Source organism: Anarhichas minor, unplaced genomic scaffold (assembly GCF_050575085.1).
Source record: "Anarhichas minor isolate MPS153535 unplaced genomic scaffold, ASM5057508v1 ptg000058l, whole genome shotgun sequence".
NCBI classification, from domain to species: Eukaryota; Metazoa; Chordata; class Actinopteri; order Perciformes; family Anarhichadidae; genus Anarhichas; species Anarhichas minor.
In genome coordinates this window covers 3542109-3557129 of record NW_027466504.1, presented here as the reverse complement: position 1 = coordinate 3557129, position 15021 = coordinate 3542109, and the positions used below count along the sequence as shown (strand labels likewise).

Sequence of the window (15021 nt, the reverse complement as noted above, 5' to 3'; positions counted from 1 at the left end):
CATATCGGTTATGGAATTAATCTGCAGATGCTCCGGTTCAAAATGAGACCAAACCTTTCTATGGATGTCAATGTTTGAGGCCAAATTGTGGCCTTCGACAGACTCTGTGAGGCTGGTTTTTACCCGAGCCGATGGCCACAAATGCCTTTTGCTGCTGAAGTAAGAAAGAGATTTGCTGTGGATAGACTGACAGATACACACACACACACACACACACACACACACACACACACACACACACACACACACACAAATGAACACATGATCCTCTTACGCCTGGCAGAGATAATGATTATGGAACACAAGAGTTCATTCATAGTTTTGCATAAATTTTCACCCATTGATATCACCACCACCACATAAAAAAGGATTCTTTAACAAATCTAAAATGTTCCACAAAAAATATCTACAGTTATAAAATGTTTTGTAAATGCAAAGTCCCCCAAACTTCCTAAGTAGTATCTTCACAACCATGGCCTTTTTTAAACTGCTGACATCCATAAACCTGTGTGAGGTTTATTCAACAGAATATAATGACGATTAACTGTGGAACTGCTACTTTTTCTAGCGTCTACCTTTTGTGTAAATCTAGATATAATATCTAACACTCCACTGTCGTCATGTGAACATAACCACCGTGTCATCTGGCACACATTTATCCATTACACTCGTTGCGGAGTGTCTTGGTGTGTAGCATCCCATCTGTTCTGCTGTCTCCAGTCAACAGTACTGAATAAGTGCTGTGTCTGAGATGCAGCCCGTGCAGCTCGACCCGTGCTGGTGGTCATCATTTTTCAATCTTTGGAAGTCTATTACTTGATCCGCTGGAGGCATCGCCGCTGAAATGGGGAGATACGAGAGTCGGGATTAGAGTCGATGTGGCGCGTGGGTGTGAGTTGGGATTTATGTGTGTGTGTGTGTGTGTGTGTGTGTGTGTGTGTGTGTGTGTGTGTGTGTGTGTGTGTGTGTGTGTGTGTGTGTGTGTGTGTGTGTGTGTGTGTGTGTACACGCAAACACTTGGCATGTCTGTCATGGTGCTTTGAGAATGACAGGAATCCTAACATAAACAACATGATGATCAGCCATAATTTCTGTTGTTAATGAAACACAGTTCTGTGATAAGATTGAACAACATCAGCAGCGGTATTGATACCATTTGGCAAGGAAACACAATGTTAAAGACTCTTTCACACATTTTTCACATATGTACAAAAGCTCTGAGAAACAAGTGAGAACAAGCTTCTGTGAAAAACAGGTTTTGGCAGGTGAAATTGTGTTTGTTGGTGTAAAATATATTTCAACCACAAGAGGCTGAATTGCACCTCTACGTCATGTTCTAATGAGACTAAGATCATGCATGTTTTCTTCCAGGAGTTTTGATTTCTCCATGTACTCCAAACACATGGTACTTATGTTGTTTTAAGCAAGTTATGTGGATTTAAACTCTGGCAGAAAACATGAATGCTTTTTGCCCTATTTAGAAGATGTGATAATGGTGCACTTCAGCCTGTTGTCACTAATTGAAAAAAATTAAAAAACTTAGAATAAACACAGGATAATCTTCTCAGGGCTTCCATACATATGCTTTTAGCACTACATTATTTTTTTGCAAATTTTGTCTTAATTTAATGTTGACTGTGTACAGATAGCATTAATCAAATTTAACAATTATGCCATGAGGATTATAGACCAGTGAATTCAAATTCAAGCATGTGATGTAATCTGATTGTGTAAATGCTGAAGATTGATTGGAAGCGCTACTTGCGGCGTTGTCGAGAACCGCGCATGGCTCTTTGACTCCAGGAAGTGCAGAAGAAAGTGGTTGTAAAGGCCAAATGCTTGACTCCTCAGAGCCCTGAGGCCCCGCCCCCGCTGCGGCACAGAACCCTATTCCATGTTTCTTTAAAGTTTCTTAACATTGAACGTGTCACGTGTCCAAATTGCTCCAACTTCAACTCTGCACGTCTTTGGGTCCCCATCGAAACACCCGCCAGGTGTGAAGTAGATCGGATGAACCGTTCTTGAGACATGCAGATGACACACGGAAAGACAGAGATTCATTGCTTTATAATGGTATGTACATCTTCTGACCTGATGTCCCTATTAGCAGGAACAATACCTTCTAAAACCGTCACAAATCACTGTTCCAGTTAAGATTCATATAGAGACACTCATTCCTGATCTTTTTCTGCCATGGTGGGGATTTGGTTGGTTTAGGTAAAACACTTACTTGGGGATCTGAAGGGGAAAGATCGTGGTTTGGGTTGTAATATTGGATTAAGTTCTCTGCCCTTTTCTTAAGGGGATAGTTAAAGAAGTGTTTAGAAATGGTGTTGTATGGGGTACATATCCATAGTCGGTGTATTACCTACAGTAGCTAGCAGTCAGCTCACTCCCAGTTTGGAGAAACAGACCGGAGTACTAGCACGGAAGTAGTAATGTACTGCTGTGAATACGGTCAACAGCAAAACGTATTTTAGGCACCTATGTCTAAATGTAGCTTGTCTACCACCCAAAGAATTAGGAAAACAAAGTCTTGGCACTGCCAGTTTTTTTCTCTCCGGTGTTCCCATGAACTACAATATGTTGATGGTGTTAGCGTAATATGTACTGTATGTTTCTACCGTATGTGCAAAACTGATATCTAGATATTTCTGTGCAGTATTTCAGTCCTTAATTCTAACCTTTAGAGCAGTGGAGGTCTTCATCCGGGACAAGTATGAGAGGAAAAAGTACTACAACAAGGAGGCCCTGGCTGCAGAACCGGTGAGTATCAACCTCACTTCTTGTTTTTTACAATTTCAGTTTCAGCCTGTCGGTCTATGTTGTTGTTATAGCTGTGTACAGAGGTGCCATTTCACCGACGTGTGTGCATCAGTTGTTGCATATGTTTGATGTAAGACTGCCAGTATCTTCTAAAGACGGAAACCAACTCAAGAGGTTACTTACTTTTTACTTTTTTTACATGTGTGTTTACATATATATATATATATATATATATACATATACATATATATATATATATACATATACATATATATATATACATATATATATATACATATATATATATACATATATATACATATACATATATATATATATATATATACATATATATATATATATATATATATGTATATATATATATATATATGTATATATATATATATATACATATATATATATATATATATATGTATATATATACATATATATATATATATATATATATATGTATATATATATATATATATATATATATATATGTATATATATACATATATATATATATATATGTGTGTGTGTGTGTGTGTGTGTGTGTGTGTGTGTGTGTGTGTGTGTGTATATATACATATATATGTATATATACATATATATGTATATATACATATATATGTATATATGTATATATATATATGTATATATATATATGTATATGTATATGTATATGTATATATATGTATGTGTGTATATGTGTATATATATATATGTATGTGTATGTATGTATATATATGTATATGTATATGTATATATATATGTATATATATGTATGTATATATATGTATATATATGTATGTGTGTATATGTGTATATATATGTATGTGTGTATATGTGTATGTATGTATTTATATGATTCCCCGTCTCTTGTCTGAATGATAAAAGGCTAAAAAATTGCATCAAAGAGTGTGTGCATGGTTTCAGGCTGCTGTTGTGCTAAAAATGCAAATGTGCTACTTATCACATTTGGCATCCATTCCTCACACAAGACATTTGAATGGGCTCCAGCTCTGACTTGTCTGTGCCATGGTGCCAAGGCCTCGTGGTTGGCTTCCAGTATCTTTCACCCATCGAGCCTGTAAAGTCTGTATCTTTTCTGCCGCTGACCTTCTGTACACTCATGTCTTTCACACTGGAGATGTTTTCTAAGCGTACATGTGTGGAAAGGCATTGTAATCCCTTTCAAACCACAAGTTCAGCCCAAGCAATGTCGTCTTATTGGATCTGATACCAAGAGTTGGAGCACACAGTTAGAGAATAACCTTTCAAAAAACACCGTTATCTTCTGAGACACGTCTTTATCAACGAGTAGAGATGCCTGCGTGTTTGTGTGTGTCAGGGTCAAGACCCAACCTCCTTTTGTGTGGATAACGGGAAAGGATTTGATGGTGTAGGTGTGTGTGTGGGTGGGTGGATGCACGTCTCCTTGTCTTGTTTCCAGAGAGATTATCTGTGTGAGTTGTGTGTTCCTGAGTGTCTTGGCGAGTGGGTTGCTTCTATACTGCGAGTTATGCAAGGCGGTGTGAACGCTCACCGAAATGTGCACGAAACGTATAAAGTGCGTCCCCCACTAAAGTCACACTCCCGTTCCCACTTTCACAAACATAACACTCCTTAGCAATTACACCCAGCAGTGCCGTCTGTACTGTATGTAAGGTAGAGCCGAACAATTGCTTTTGAAATTGCTTCTTCTTGGTCTGTCCAATAACACCTCATTACTCAATGTGTGCACATACAAGGAAATTCACGGCGTTGCTCTTAATGTACTTACACGGGAATAGACATAACTGCTAGGAACAAGGACAATAGACGGGACTATTATGTACACCCTAATATTAAGGTCAAACTACTTTTCATACTCCTGTTCAATAATCTATTGCAATGTTTTGCTAAATCTTAGAACACATGAGTGTAACGCATACATTTTTCTGGGCAATTATCTTTGCGTTTTTGTCACGCCAATCAAAATCCGAGTGCGCATCATGGATGCTGTGCTCCCAGCTGGTGCTCAGCGATAAGGCCGGAATCTTCTATACCAATATAGGTCATTTCATATCTTGATAGTGATATATATCAGCATATAGCATGTTTTCTGGTCATTTAATAAATGAATAGTCTATATGAAATAACCACATGGTTTTGAATACTCTTGTGGGAATTGAATACTAAACAAACGAAAAGCAATTTTCTCATTTAATTAAGAACTTCAGTGCAAAATAATCCCATTTTCTGAGAAATTTGACTTTGTATGAGCTGGTTATTATCAATTTAAACAACATAATTGTGTGTCGTGATTTCTCAATGCATGAATTCATAACGGTTTCCTTGAAAGACAATAAATTAGCGTATTGAATTACCACCCAGTCCTTCTGTGAAAAACATTTTGATCCAGCCTCATCCTTACAGGCTCTGCCATCGTTTTAACCGTTCCGCCATTGATGCGTAACTATGAATCCCACTGCTCTGCTTGGAAAGTCCCGCCATGCGTAGCTGGTTGAGGCAAAGAGCGTTGGTGAAGGTTAGGCATTGAGCCCGAGTAGTTAGGGTCAGGATCAGTTCAGGTGACCCGTACCTCTGCTAGCTCAGACGCCTGGCCAATCCTACTGCTTGAATGCTGCTCGGGGCGGGTCTTGCCCAGTAGAGCAGTGTGGCATTGCAGCCTTGTAACCAAGTTGTGCTGGGAGTCTTGAATAGAACGGAACCATCATTAATGTCAATACTAACGAGCTGTGCTTTTCCCTCGATGTCAAGTCAAGATGTATGCTGGGACAAAGGCCTGTTGATGTCCTCCTCGGGTTCTTTCTTTTCTTCTTCAAAACAGTTACAGAAAAGTCAACTTGGAAACATACTTGGTTAACTTACTTGTCTTACAGCTACCAAGCTTGCAACTAACTACCTGAAAATGACCAGCGTGATTGTTTATGTGCGCATCAAAATGTGATTTAAAATAAAATAAAAGGATTCAAGCTGACTAATTCCATAGTTACAATAACCTTGAATTATATAGTCGTGATTAGATATCGCTAATATCAACCTTTGGTGTGCACTTGCCATTGTCCCATATGCTGTTCCTAACGCAATTACCGGCATCCAAACGGGAAAAAAGTGGTAAAGTAGTAAATCCCGCCCCTTGTTTTGGTTTTTGGCCAAGTGTGACTTTAAGGAGCGCCTATTTTAACTTTAATGCGTGACTGAAAACCGCTGGAAATAATTGACGTGCGGAGCAGAGAGAAGCGCAGGCCAGGCGCCGTACCGCGGGAAAACGCAAGTTTTGCTGGCAATGTGTTTCCAGTGGCGCGTCTCTGTGTGATCAGGGACTTCATGTGAATATCTGCTGTTGTGATTGAAGTAATCACTCAGTACAATTAGTGATTCTCTTTCAAATTGCAATTGTTTGATTTTTAAAACAACTAATGGTTGCGCCCTGAAGTAAGGTATCAAAGTTTTACAAAACACACACTCGGACCATATGATGCAACATGAAAAGCCGACTGGCAGACATTTCTATCCAGGCGCACACAGCAAGGCTACAAACTGAGCAGATGCAGGAATAGGAAAACACTCTCAAAAACGAACAACAAATGAGCTACACGCCCGCAAAATGTCTCGCCTGTCTCTGGCGCGTCTTTCTTTCATCTCCCCGTTTCTACCTCTCGTTGTCCCTCGTTTGGTTTGGTCTCTTCATGCTGTCTGTTTCTTCAGTTTGTCCTTTTTCTTTCTCCTTCTCGCCTCCTGCCTCTCTCCCTCTCCATCTCTCTGTTTCCTCTGAAGCGTTGCCAGCAGCCAGACTGTGATCTAGGATCTGTTTCTGCCGCCCACGCAGACGGCTCTGCTTTTATATGCAAATTAATTATTAAAAACAACTCATTATCACTTTAAGCAGTTTGGTGCAGATGGAGAAAGGGGAAGAGAGGGCGGGCTGCTGTAACCCTGAGCTATAGTCTGTGTACAGTATGTGTGTGTGTGTGTGTGTGTGTTGGAATGTGTTGGATTCACTTATTTCTCGAGCACTTATAGAAAAGAAACAGTTTGTGTCTGCATGCCTCTTCGCTGTAGTTACATCACCACTCGGCACTGCGTTTCTTTGCCTGGATGTTTGGAGGAGAACGGCAGTTAGTTGAAAACAGTAAGATGTAATTGGATTAAATGCATGCAGCATATCTCGTATAAATGATCATTCCTTCGCTGCATTTTGCCATTATTAATGCTAATGAGACAGTTTTATAGACTTCTGCTGTACTTTACACAAGCCAGGTTTCCATCCAAATGTCATCACACATTTTAACCAAATTTTGAGAAAATGCAAAGAGAACGTTCCTTTCCATCCTCCACCGTTTATTACCATTATTAGGAGTTGGTTCATCGAGATTGCCAGTAGGCGGCGCCATTTGACCCCTTAGCTATGTCTCGCCGATGAAAGCGTAGCATCGTCCAGCTCCACAACTATCCTCCTCTGCTCCATAGCAGTTGCATGCAATTGTTTCAGATTTTTTATTTTCTCTCCAAAAATGAAATGATATTTCTTCTCGGGGAGTGCAGTTAGTGACGGTGTGGCTCACTTGATCAAAGCAAGACCTTGCATGGTAGCCTCTGTGTATGAATGGCCATGAATGGGTGAATGACATGTAGTGTTAAAGCACTAGAAAGGCGCTTTACAAGTTAATTTGCCACACCCACTCACTAGATAACAGATATACTTTGAAAAAGGCATTGTTTTGGTATCCATACTCAAACTCAAAGTTTCTTCTCTTTTAGCATTTCAATTCTGTAGCAATTCTGCAGAAAAAATATATTTGTATCCTCAAACAAAACACAGGCTTTCAAAAAGCCCTATGCAGGCATGGACTGCAACTTCTGGTGCATGTAAGAGGTTTGTATTAGTTTTTGTTTGCATGTGAGTGAGACCAGTGGAGAGAGAGGACGGTGGAGTTTTGTAATGGACAGCTTGCAGTACTTTGTACACGAGTACATCCACTCCATGTCCATGTCCCCATGCAGCATGAGCTCACTGCTCTGGCACGAGTGAGTTCGTTGGCGTATATGTGCACGGACCGCGCATTATTTCAATGTTAGCGGAATTAAGAAGACATCACAGTGCATCTCGCGAACCCTCTGTGACTGGCCTAAAAATGTCAGGAGAGAGCGGCGCGGTCACCCTGGGGGAAGACTTTGCTGATTTCCAACGTTGTTTGCCGGCGTTAGTCATACGGACGTCCTGTCTGCTGTGTCCACAGTGCTGGCCAATGTTCTGTGTACCTACAGCCTGCTGTGGCAGCCTACTTAACTTCTGCCATCCGCTGACACTAAGTGCAGCCTCAGAGAGCTGCAAGCATGGTTGCAGACTCTTTACTCAAAGCAAAAGTTCAGTGCGGATTTTCTTTTTTTCTTTAAGATTAGTTTTTGTCGCTTTTCCTCGTGACCTTGTCTTTAATTGCGCTTGTATAGTTATAGTATGTTTACTTCTATTCACATTCTAGGTGTATGCCTTCTTATATTCAGCCGCAACGGCGTGTGACTAGTACACAAACTGTATATAAGAAGTGGACGTAGTCGTTGTGACGTCACCCGTTGGTTTGTGAACTGCACTTTTGAAGCCTCAAGTTCGGCATTTTGACCATAGCCATTAGTTTGGTTTAGGAAAAGATCGTGAAATACTTCGTTAGGTTTAGGAAAAGATCGTGAAATACTTTGTTAGGATTAGGAAAAGATCGTGAAAAGTGCTGTTACTGATGTACTCGAGTTATGGTTCTGATACCATAAATTTACGTTGACTTCTCTTTTTTTAGTTGAGAACAAACTGCTGTCTCCTGGCTGAAAAAGGGTTCGGGTTAGCTTTTGGCTTCTACAGTTTTAATTTTTCCACGTTCATGATTACGGGAATAAGATACAAAATAATTTCGTAGGATCTCTATGTATTACAGCGCATTGTTTTTCGTAGGTAAAGCTATGAATGTTGGATGAGACCAGCCTGCTCTAGTATCTGTACTTATTTCTCCCGAATTTCCAGTCTAGGGACCAATAAAGGCTTATCTCGTCTTCTCTTATTCACTTTGTCTCTGTGAGCAAATCCACCGATCGAGTTCATTCCAACTAAGAGATCCCAATTTTTCTTTCCAAAACACAGTTTAGGGTTCTTCAGCCTTTGTTCTTTTAGAACACTGTGGACTTGTATTACAGCTTAAACATCTCAAACCCTCCCTGAGCCTCCATAATTCTTGTTTCATTAGTCGCCGTATAACTATTCCACTTAACCTCAGCGAGTGTCCTCTGCAAGAGTACAAATGAAGCTGTGAAAGGTCTGCCTGGCGGACACGTTGCGGTTAAGACGTTTACCATCTTTCTGCCTCACTATCAGCAGTCGCCCCAGCAGATAGCCAGACGCTTCTATCTCCGAGTCCCAATAACCTCTGTTAATCCTCCCTCAACCAGCTCGCACTACTCCTCTTGTTATCTATCCACTCTTTATCACTAGCCACTCTTTACCCCCCCCCCCCTTCCTTCCAGCCTCTTTTCTCTTTATCTTCATCATCAGCCCGTCTGTGCCTGTTTAGTGCAGTGTCGACATCTCTGGCAGAATCAAAGGAGGAGGAGGATGAAGTTTTATGAGAGGGGTAGGGGAGAACAAAAAAAAACTAAAACTAAAAGACATCAACAGAATAAGGAGGATACAAAATGAATTCACATCTCTGTACTGCGTTCACCACCATGGGCAACAAGAGCAGGCAGTCGTTTGATGCCTTAACAGCTGAGGAGGGAGGGTGAGGGATGGGATGGGACTGAGGAAAGATGAAAAATGGAAAAAAAACATTCTTCTGTTCTGCCCTCAGAAAAACGCAGTCAGTTTCCGCCCGCGGGTGGTTTAAGTGAGCAAAGGAGGAAGAGAGGAAGGAAAGGAGGCTGTTTCGATGTTGGCTAGATACAGTCGATAGATAGATACTTTATTAATCCCTCAAGGGGACATTTTTTCACTACAGCAGCATTTATGGTACAGGTAAAGCAATAACAATAACAGAGTAAAAATAATAAATATAAAAATGCACAATATATACAATGAAGTAGAATAATATTAAAATGAACTAACTAAACAATGGTGCAAATATTTAACCAAACAAAACAAACAAACAGTGTAACGGAGTTATAGTTGTGTGAATGATCTGGCCAGAGGTGATCTATTGTAGAGTCGTATTGCAGTGGCAGGAATGATCTCCTGTATCGGTCTTTGTGACAGCGGAGCTCAATCAGTCTGTTGGAAAAAGTGCTCTGCTGTCTCTGCAGTAGTTGGTGGAGAGGGTGGTCCGGGTTATCCAATATGGATGATAGTTTCTTCAGTGTCCTCTCTACCACCGTGTCCAGTTTGCAGCCAATGATGGAGCCGGCCTTCTTAACCAGTTTGTTAAGTCTGTTGGTGTCTCCGGCTCCAATGCTGCTCCCCCAGCAGACTACAGAGAAGTAGAGTGCACTGGCCACAACAGACTGGTAGAACATCTCCAACATCTTGCAACAAGTTTCCTCAAGAAAAAGAGTCGACTCATCCCCTTCTTGTACACAGCGTTGATGTTGGTCTTCCAGTTCAGTCTGTTGTCGATGGAGACACCCAGAAACTTGTACTCCTCCACCATGTCCACATCCTCTCCCAGAACTCTCAGCGGTTGTGGAGCCGTTGTCTTCCTCCTAAAGTCGACCACCCTGACCCTTGTACTGGAAGTCAGTGGTGTACAAGGTGAACAGGAAGGGAGACGGAACCGTTCCCTGTGGAGCTCCAGTACCACTGACCACTGTATCACACAGCACACGGCCTAGTCGGACAAACTGCGGTCTGCCTGTCAGGTAGTCGGTGATCCAGGAGATGGTGGATGTGTCTACCCCCACCACCTGCAGCGTGGTTGGATGGTGTTGAATGCAGTGGAGAAATCAAAGAAAGTGATTCTCACAGAGCCACCGGTTTCATCCAGGCGTTGTCCACCCCCACATGAGGCTGATATGCAAATTGCAGAGGGTCCAGTGAGGATTTCACCTGCGGTCGAAGGTGGGCCAAGACCAGCCTCTCCAGCACCTTCATCACATGAGATGTGAGGGCAACTGGTCGGTAGTCATTGAGGCCAAAAAATCGTATGAATCATACACAATTAATTGTGAATCAGGCTTACAGTATGTTAGCTGGCCATAACATTAATGGCTATACTTTCAGCACGGGACATGCAAGTTAAACTACCAGTAGGTTTGCCGACATGAAAAATATAATGAACCCTATCACTTTACTAAATTTGTTTAACAATTAAGTAACAGCTGCCCATTCTTACATTATAAAAAGGGTTGGTGAAAATTTTTTATTTTTAAAAATCCCATTTTTGCTCATTTTCCAACACCACTGACATATGGCTGACTTTTTTAACTTCATAAGTAAAAAAAACAAACAATAACAACAAAAAGCATGTCCCAGCCGTGTGCATCACTTTTTAGCGTCCCCTGGAAACGGTTTCCATTGTTATGGTCTCTAATTGGTTGCATTTTCTTTATTTGTTTGTTTTGCTGTTTATGATTGTGTTTTCTGCATTTGGTTGTCTTTTCTGTATTCGCAGCACGTTTCTGTATACGGCTGTGTTTTCTAAATTTGGTTGTGTTTTCTGTCCTTAGTGTAACATATTCAGTAACATCCATATTTTAGCTTTTTTTATGACCTGATTTCGTTCCCTATTTCTTGGAATAATCAATCTGTTCAGCTGTTGTGTGGAGAGGCAGTACGTGGAGACGAGGCACGGATCTTGAGGGAGGTAGCTGGAGCTGTGGTGCATGTGGAAAGGCAGCGAACTGCCAGATGGCAAAGAGTAAACAAGGAAGTGATAAGAGACACGGCACAGTGGCATCAGAACGGTTTAGTTCAATCTGTTAACTGACGTCTCGTTACAGGCGGGAAAGATTTAAGCAGCTGATGGGATTTTTGTCAGATTGGATTGGTGTGGATTTTGAAGACCGATTGGAAATGGCAGTAATTATTATTGTAATTATGATGTATTATGATGGCCTGCTTTCATGAAAGATTCCGTGTGCGCCAAGCTGTAGGAGGCATAAACTAGGCTTTTCACCATCTCGAAAAAAAAACAATACTTTTGGTTTGAATTTACTCTAATCTTCTGAACATGGAAGAAGTAATGTGCTACGCATGCAAATGCAGTGTTCAGGAATTATGTTTTCTTGACTTTCTCCTTTCTGTATCTCCCTCCTGTCTCTATCCATTCCTCTCCATCTCTTTGATGCTCACTCCATCTGATACTGTGATAATGTCAGTCAGTGGAGACATGCACACATACTGAACTTGGCTGTCTTTCGTCTGATATCCATAATCAATCAATATTTACTATATTATCTGATCAAATGATGTGAAAGGGAAGTCTCGTAGTGATGGACGAACAAACCCACAGAATACACTTAGTTGATGCCCTTCACATATCTGTGTGTTCAGGGCGAAACAGGAGCCTTAGCTTAGCTTAAAGATTGGGAAACAGCTGGCCTGCTTATCTGCATCTTTAAAAACTAGTTGCATAATGTGTCTCCTAAAACAAAAATCAACAACACTCGACTAAAACTTCTTAGAAAAGGTTACAGCACGCAACTCTGCGTAAACTGTCACTTGTGACAATACTGTTTGTGTGGATTAGACAGAAATACTCTACATGCAAAAACTGTTGAGACAAAGTTTATTCTTGAGAACTGAGTACATTCAAGACAACTTATTAACGAGTGAGCTTAAGAGGTTCTTGAGCCAGGCTAGCTATTCCCCCCCTGGTTTTCATCCTTATGCTAAGCTAATTCCCTCTTGGCTCCAGCTCCATACTTAACACACATACGTATTGAGTGGTATTGCTATCTCATCTCACTCTCGTCAAAAGGCAAATCAGCGTTCTGCCTAAAACGTTGAACTATTCCTTTATATCTGTCAGGTAGTCAGTAAAACTAAATGCTAATTTTGCACATCCAGCATGAATACTTGATGGCAATGTTTTGTTTGTGTCAAAAAGAAAGAAATACAAAAGCTGAAAGTAACATTAAAGTGCCTGAAAATTTGATTTTAAATCTTAAAACTGCTATCATTGATATTTTTCTAACATCAACGTGTCAAATGGGAAATAGGTGGCTCACAGTAACTAACCTACGGAGAATCATCACCTGAAACTGCAGCCCCGCTTAGCTTTACACAGCTTTAAAAGCTGTTCACACCAAGAATCATAAATGTGAGTTAGCGCTAACGATGTGAGCATCCTCACTGATGAACTGCAACGTTCTGTAAACGGTGGAGCCAAGCAGGTAATGCACACATCAGAGCCACGAAGTGGATATTGTTCATTATATTGGCCTGAAAGTGATCCCGGTGTAGACTGCACCATCCACTTGAGTTAGAGTGACTTTTAAATCAGCAACTTTACTGTTTTGTTTGACTGTCACCGCTCATCACAACGTCGTTTTTAGCGGCAGCAGGCAGCTGTTTTCAGCAAAAAAAAAGCACTCTATAGAGTCCCTGTATGCTGCCTGCTGGGCAGCAAACAGCTGATAGACACAGTGGAGCATGTAGCAGCTAAAGAGACATATTTCCTCAGGAGCTGGTGGAGACCAAAAACAGCTAAAAGAGGGTGAAAATTGTACTTGACCCTAAATGAGTGATCGTTTAACTGTGAGTTCACCATATCAACTTTACAATCAAAGACACAGCATGTGACAATATGCCCTCAAACAAGTTGTTGCAGGTTTAAGCGTTTCTCTAAAACGTTGAATATTCACGACTGAATAAGCAACAATCAAAGTCAAAGCTTGGGGGAAAAAAACTGCTTTAGATATTCTTTAGGAGTTTAACACTCCAAACCTAACACTTGACAGCACCCTGGCCTTTTCTTGTGTGTGTTACCGTTGCGTTTGATCACCATTTCCTACCCTTCAATACACTGTGTCGAGCTGAGAGATAAAAAGATAGTTGAGAAAACAAACTGCTACTGTTGGTAGACCGCAGAGTTTAACTCAAGCATGCTCTGTCTGTCTCACAGGTCAACGGCAGGTTAATGGAGGTCATCCCTACACTCTGTAGCTCTGTGTGTGTGTGTGTGTCTGTGTGTTTGCGGGCAAGTTAGACGCTCTGACACCATTCCTTCTGTGCAGCTGCAAGGCCGAATATAACATTGGCTCGGCGCGTCTACTGAAGCGAAGAGTGCTCCGCTGCAGATGAGAAAATCCTCCTCCATTCCCTTCTAATTAACTCGGCTAGTCTTTCCCCTCTCTTCTCACCCTGTTCTCCTGGTTCTGTCCATCTTCATCCAACCCACCGTCTGAACCTCTCTGTCCTCCAGCCGAAGTCCTACGAAGCTGCTCCTCCCTGCGCCTCGCCGTCCTCTCAGGCTGACAGGGACAGACAGGAGGTGGGGTGTCCTGCGGTGTGGTGGTGTTTTGCTGTTGGTTGTGTTCCGTTTGCCCAGTCAGTAGTCCTAGTAGTCAACGGTACGCTTATAGCTGGTTTCCCCCTGATACTCGTATTATCTAATCTACAACATTAAAACAGCCGACATCATTTGGGACGGTGTCTGACCGTCGACAGTCCTCGTTTAGAGGCTTTTATTCTGAAAGCCATCTAAAACGTCGGCTCAACTTTGCTGAACGTAAAGATTGCCAAGGAAGCATCAGAAACCTCTTTTTACATCCTTTTTTGTTCTTTTTCTCAGTTAATTCAAGGCAACTCTCCTAAACAATAGCATGAAAGTAATGGCAGTCCACTCACAGTTGTACAGTCAGTGGTGTTTATTTTCCCTCACAAATGATCTTTGGCAGGTTGCAGCACTGGCTTGCGAACAGCCAAAAGTGTCATTTTTCACTTTTTCATTGTCACTGTCACACTTCAAGCTGCCAGCAGTGTTCATTTTAACTGGCAAAAGTGACGGAGCTGAAAATGAGAAGCCTGCCACCTGACTGTTGTCTACATTACTCACTGCTAGAAAGAGTGAGGAGAGATAACAGCTTTGAGATTAATTGGCGTCAGAGCTGAACAAATCCTGTCGACCGTGAGCCGGATCCTAAATGTGGCTATCGTAACACAATACACACGGTACAACCGAACTAAGATAGCTCCCTTGAATTTATTTTATTATTATTTTCTTTTTTAAATATTGCTGTACTTTTAATGCTGTGATGTTTGTGAGTTGGCTTTGTGTTTCTAGATCGTTCTCCTGTGTTGCTGTGCAGCATGCTTCTCTTGTTGTTGCA

The 15021-nt window shown here is 41.3% G+C and overlaps 1 protein-coding gene across 5 annotated transcripts in view; it reads left to right on the top strand.

The window, feature by feature from the left end:
• LOC142932738 (stromal membrane-associated protein 1-like) overlaps nt 1–15021 on the top strand; it is a 96035-nt gene that overhangs the window by 16669 nt on the left and 64345 nt on the right. For 3 of the 5 annotated variants that reach the window (XM_076076776.1, XM_076076774.1, XM_076076775.1), the window contains exons 4-5: nt 2691–2766; nt 14115–14183. In XM_076076776.1, the coding sequence (XP_075932891.1) occupies nt 2691–2766; nt 14115–14183 (145 nt within the window). The remainder of the gene's footprint in view (nt 1–2690; nt 2767–14114; nt 14184–15021) is intronic. The other 2 variants (XM_076076778.1, XM_076076777.1) reach the window with 1 other exon arrangement.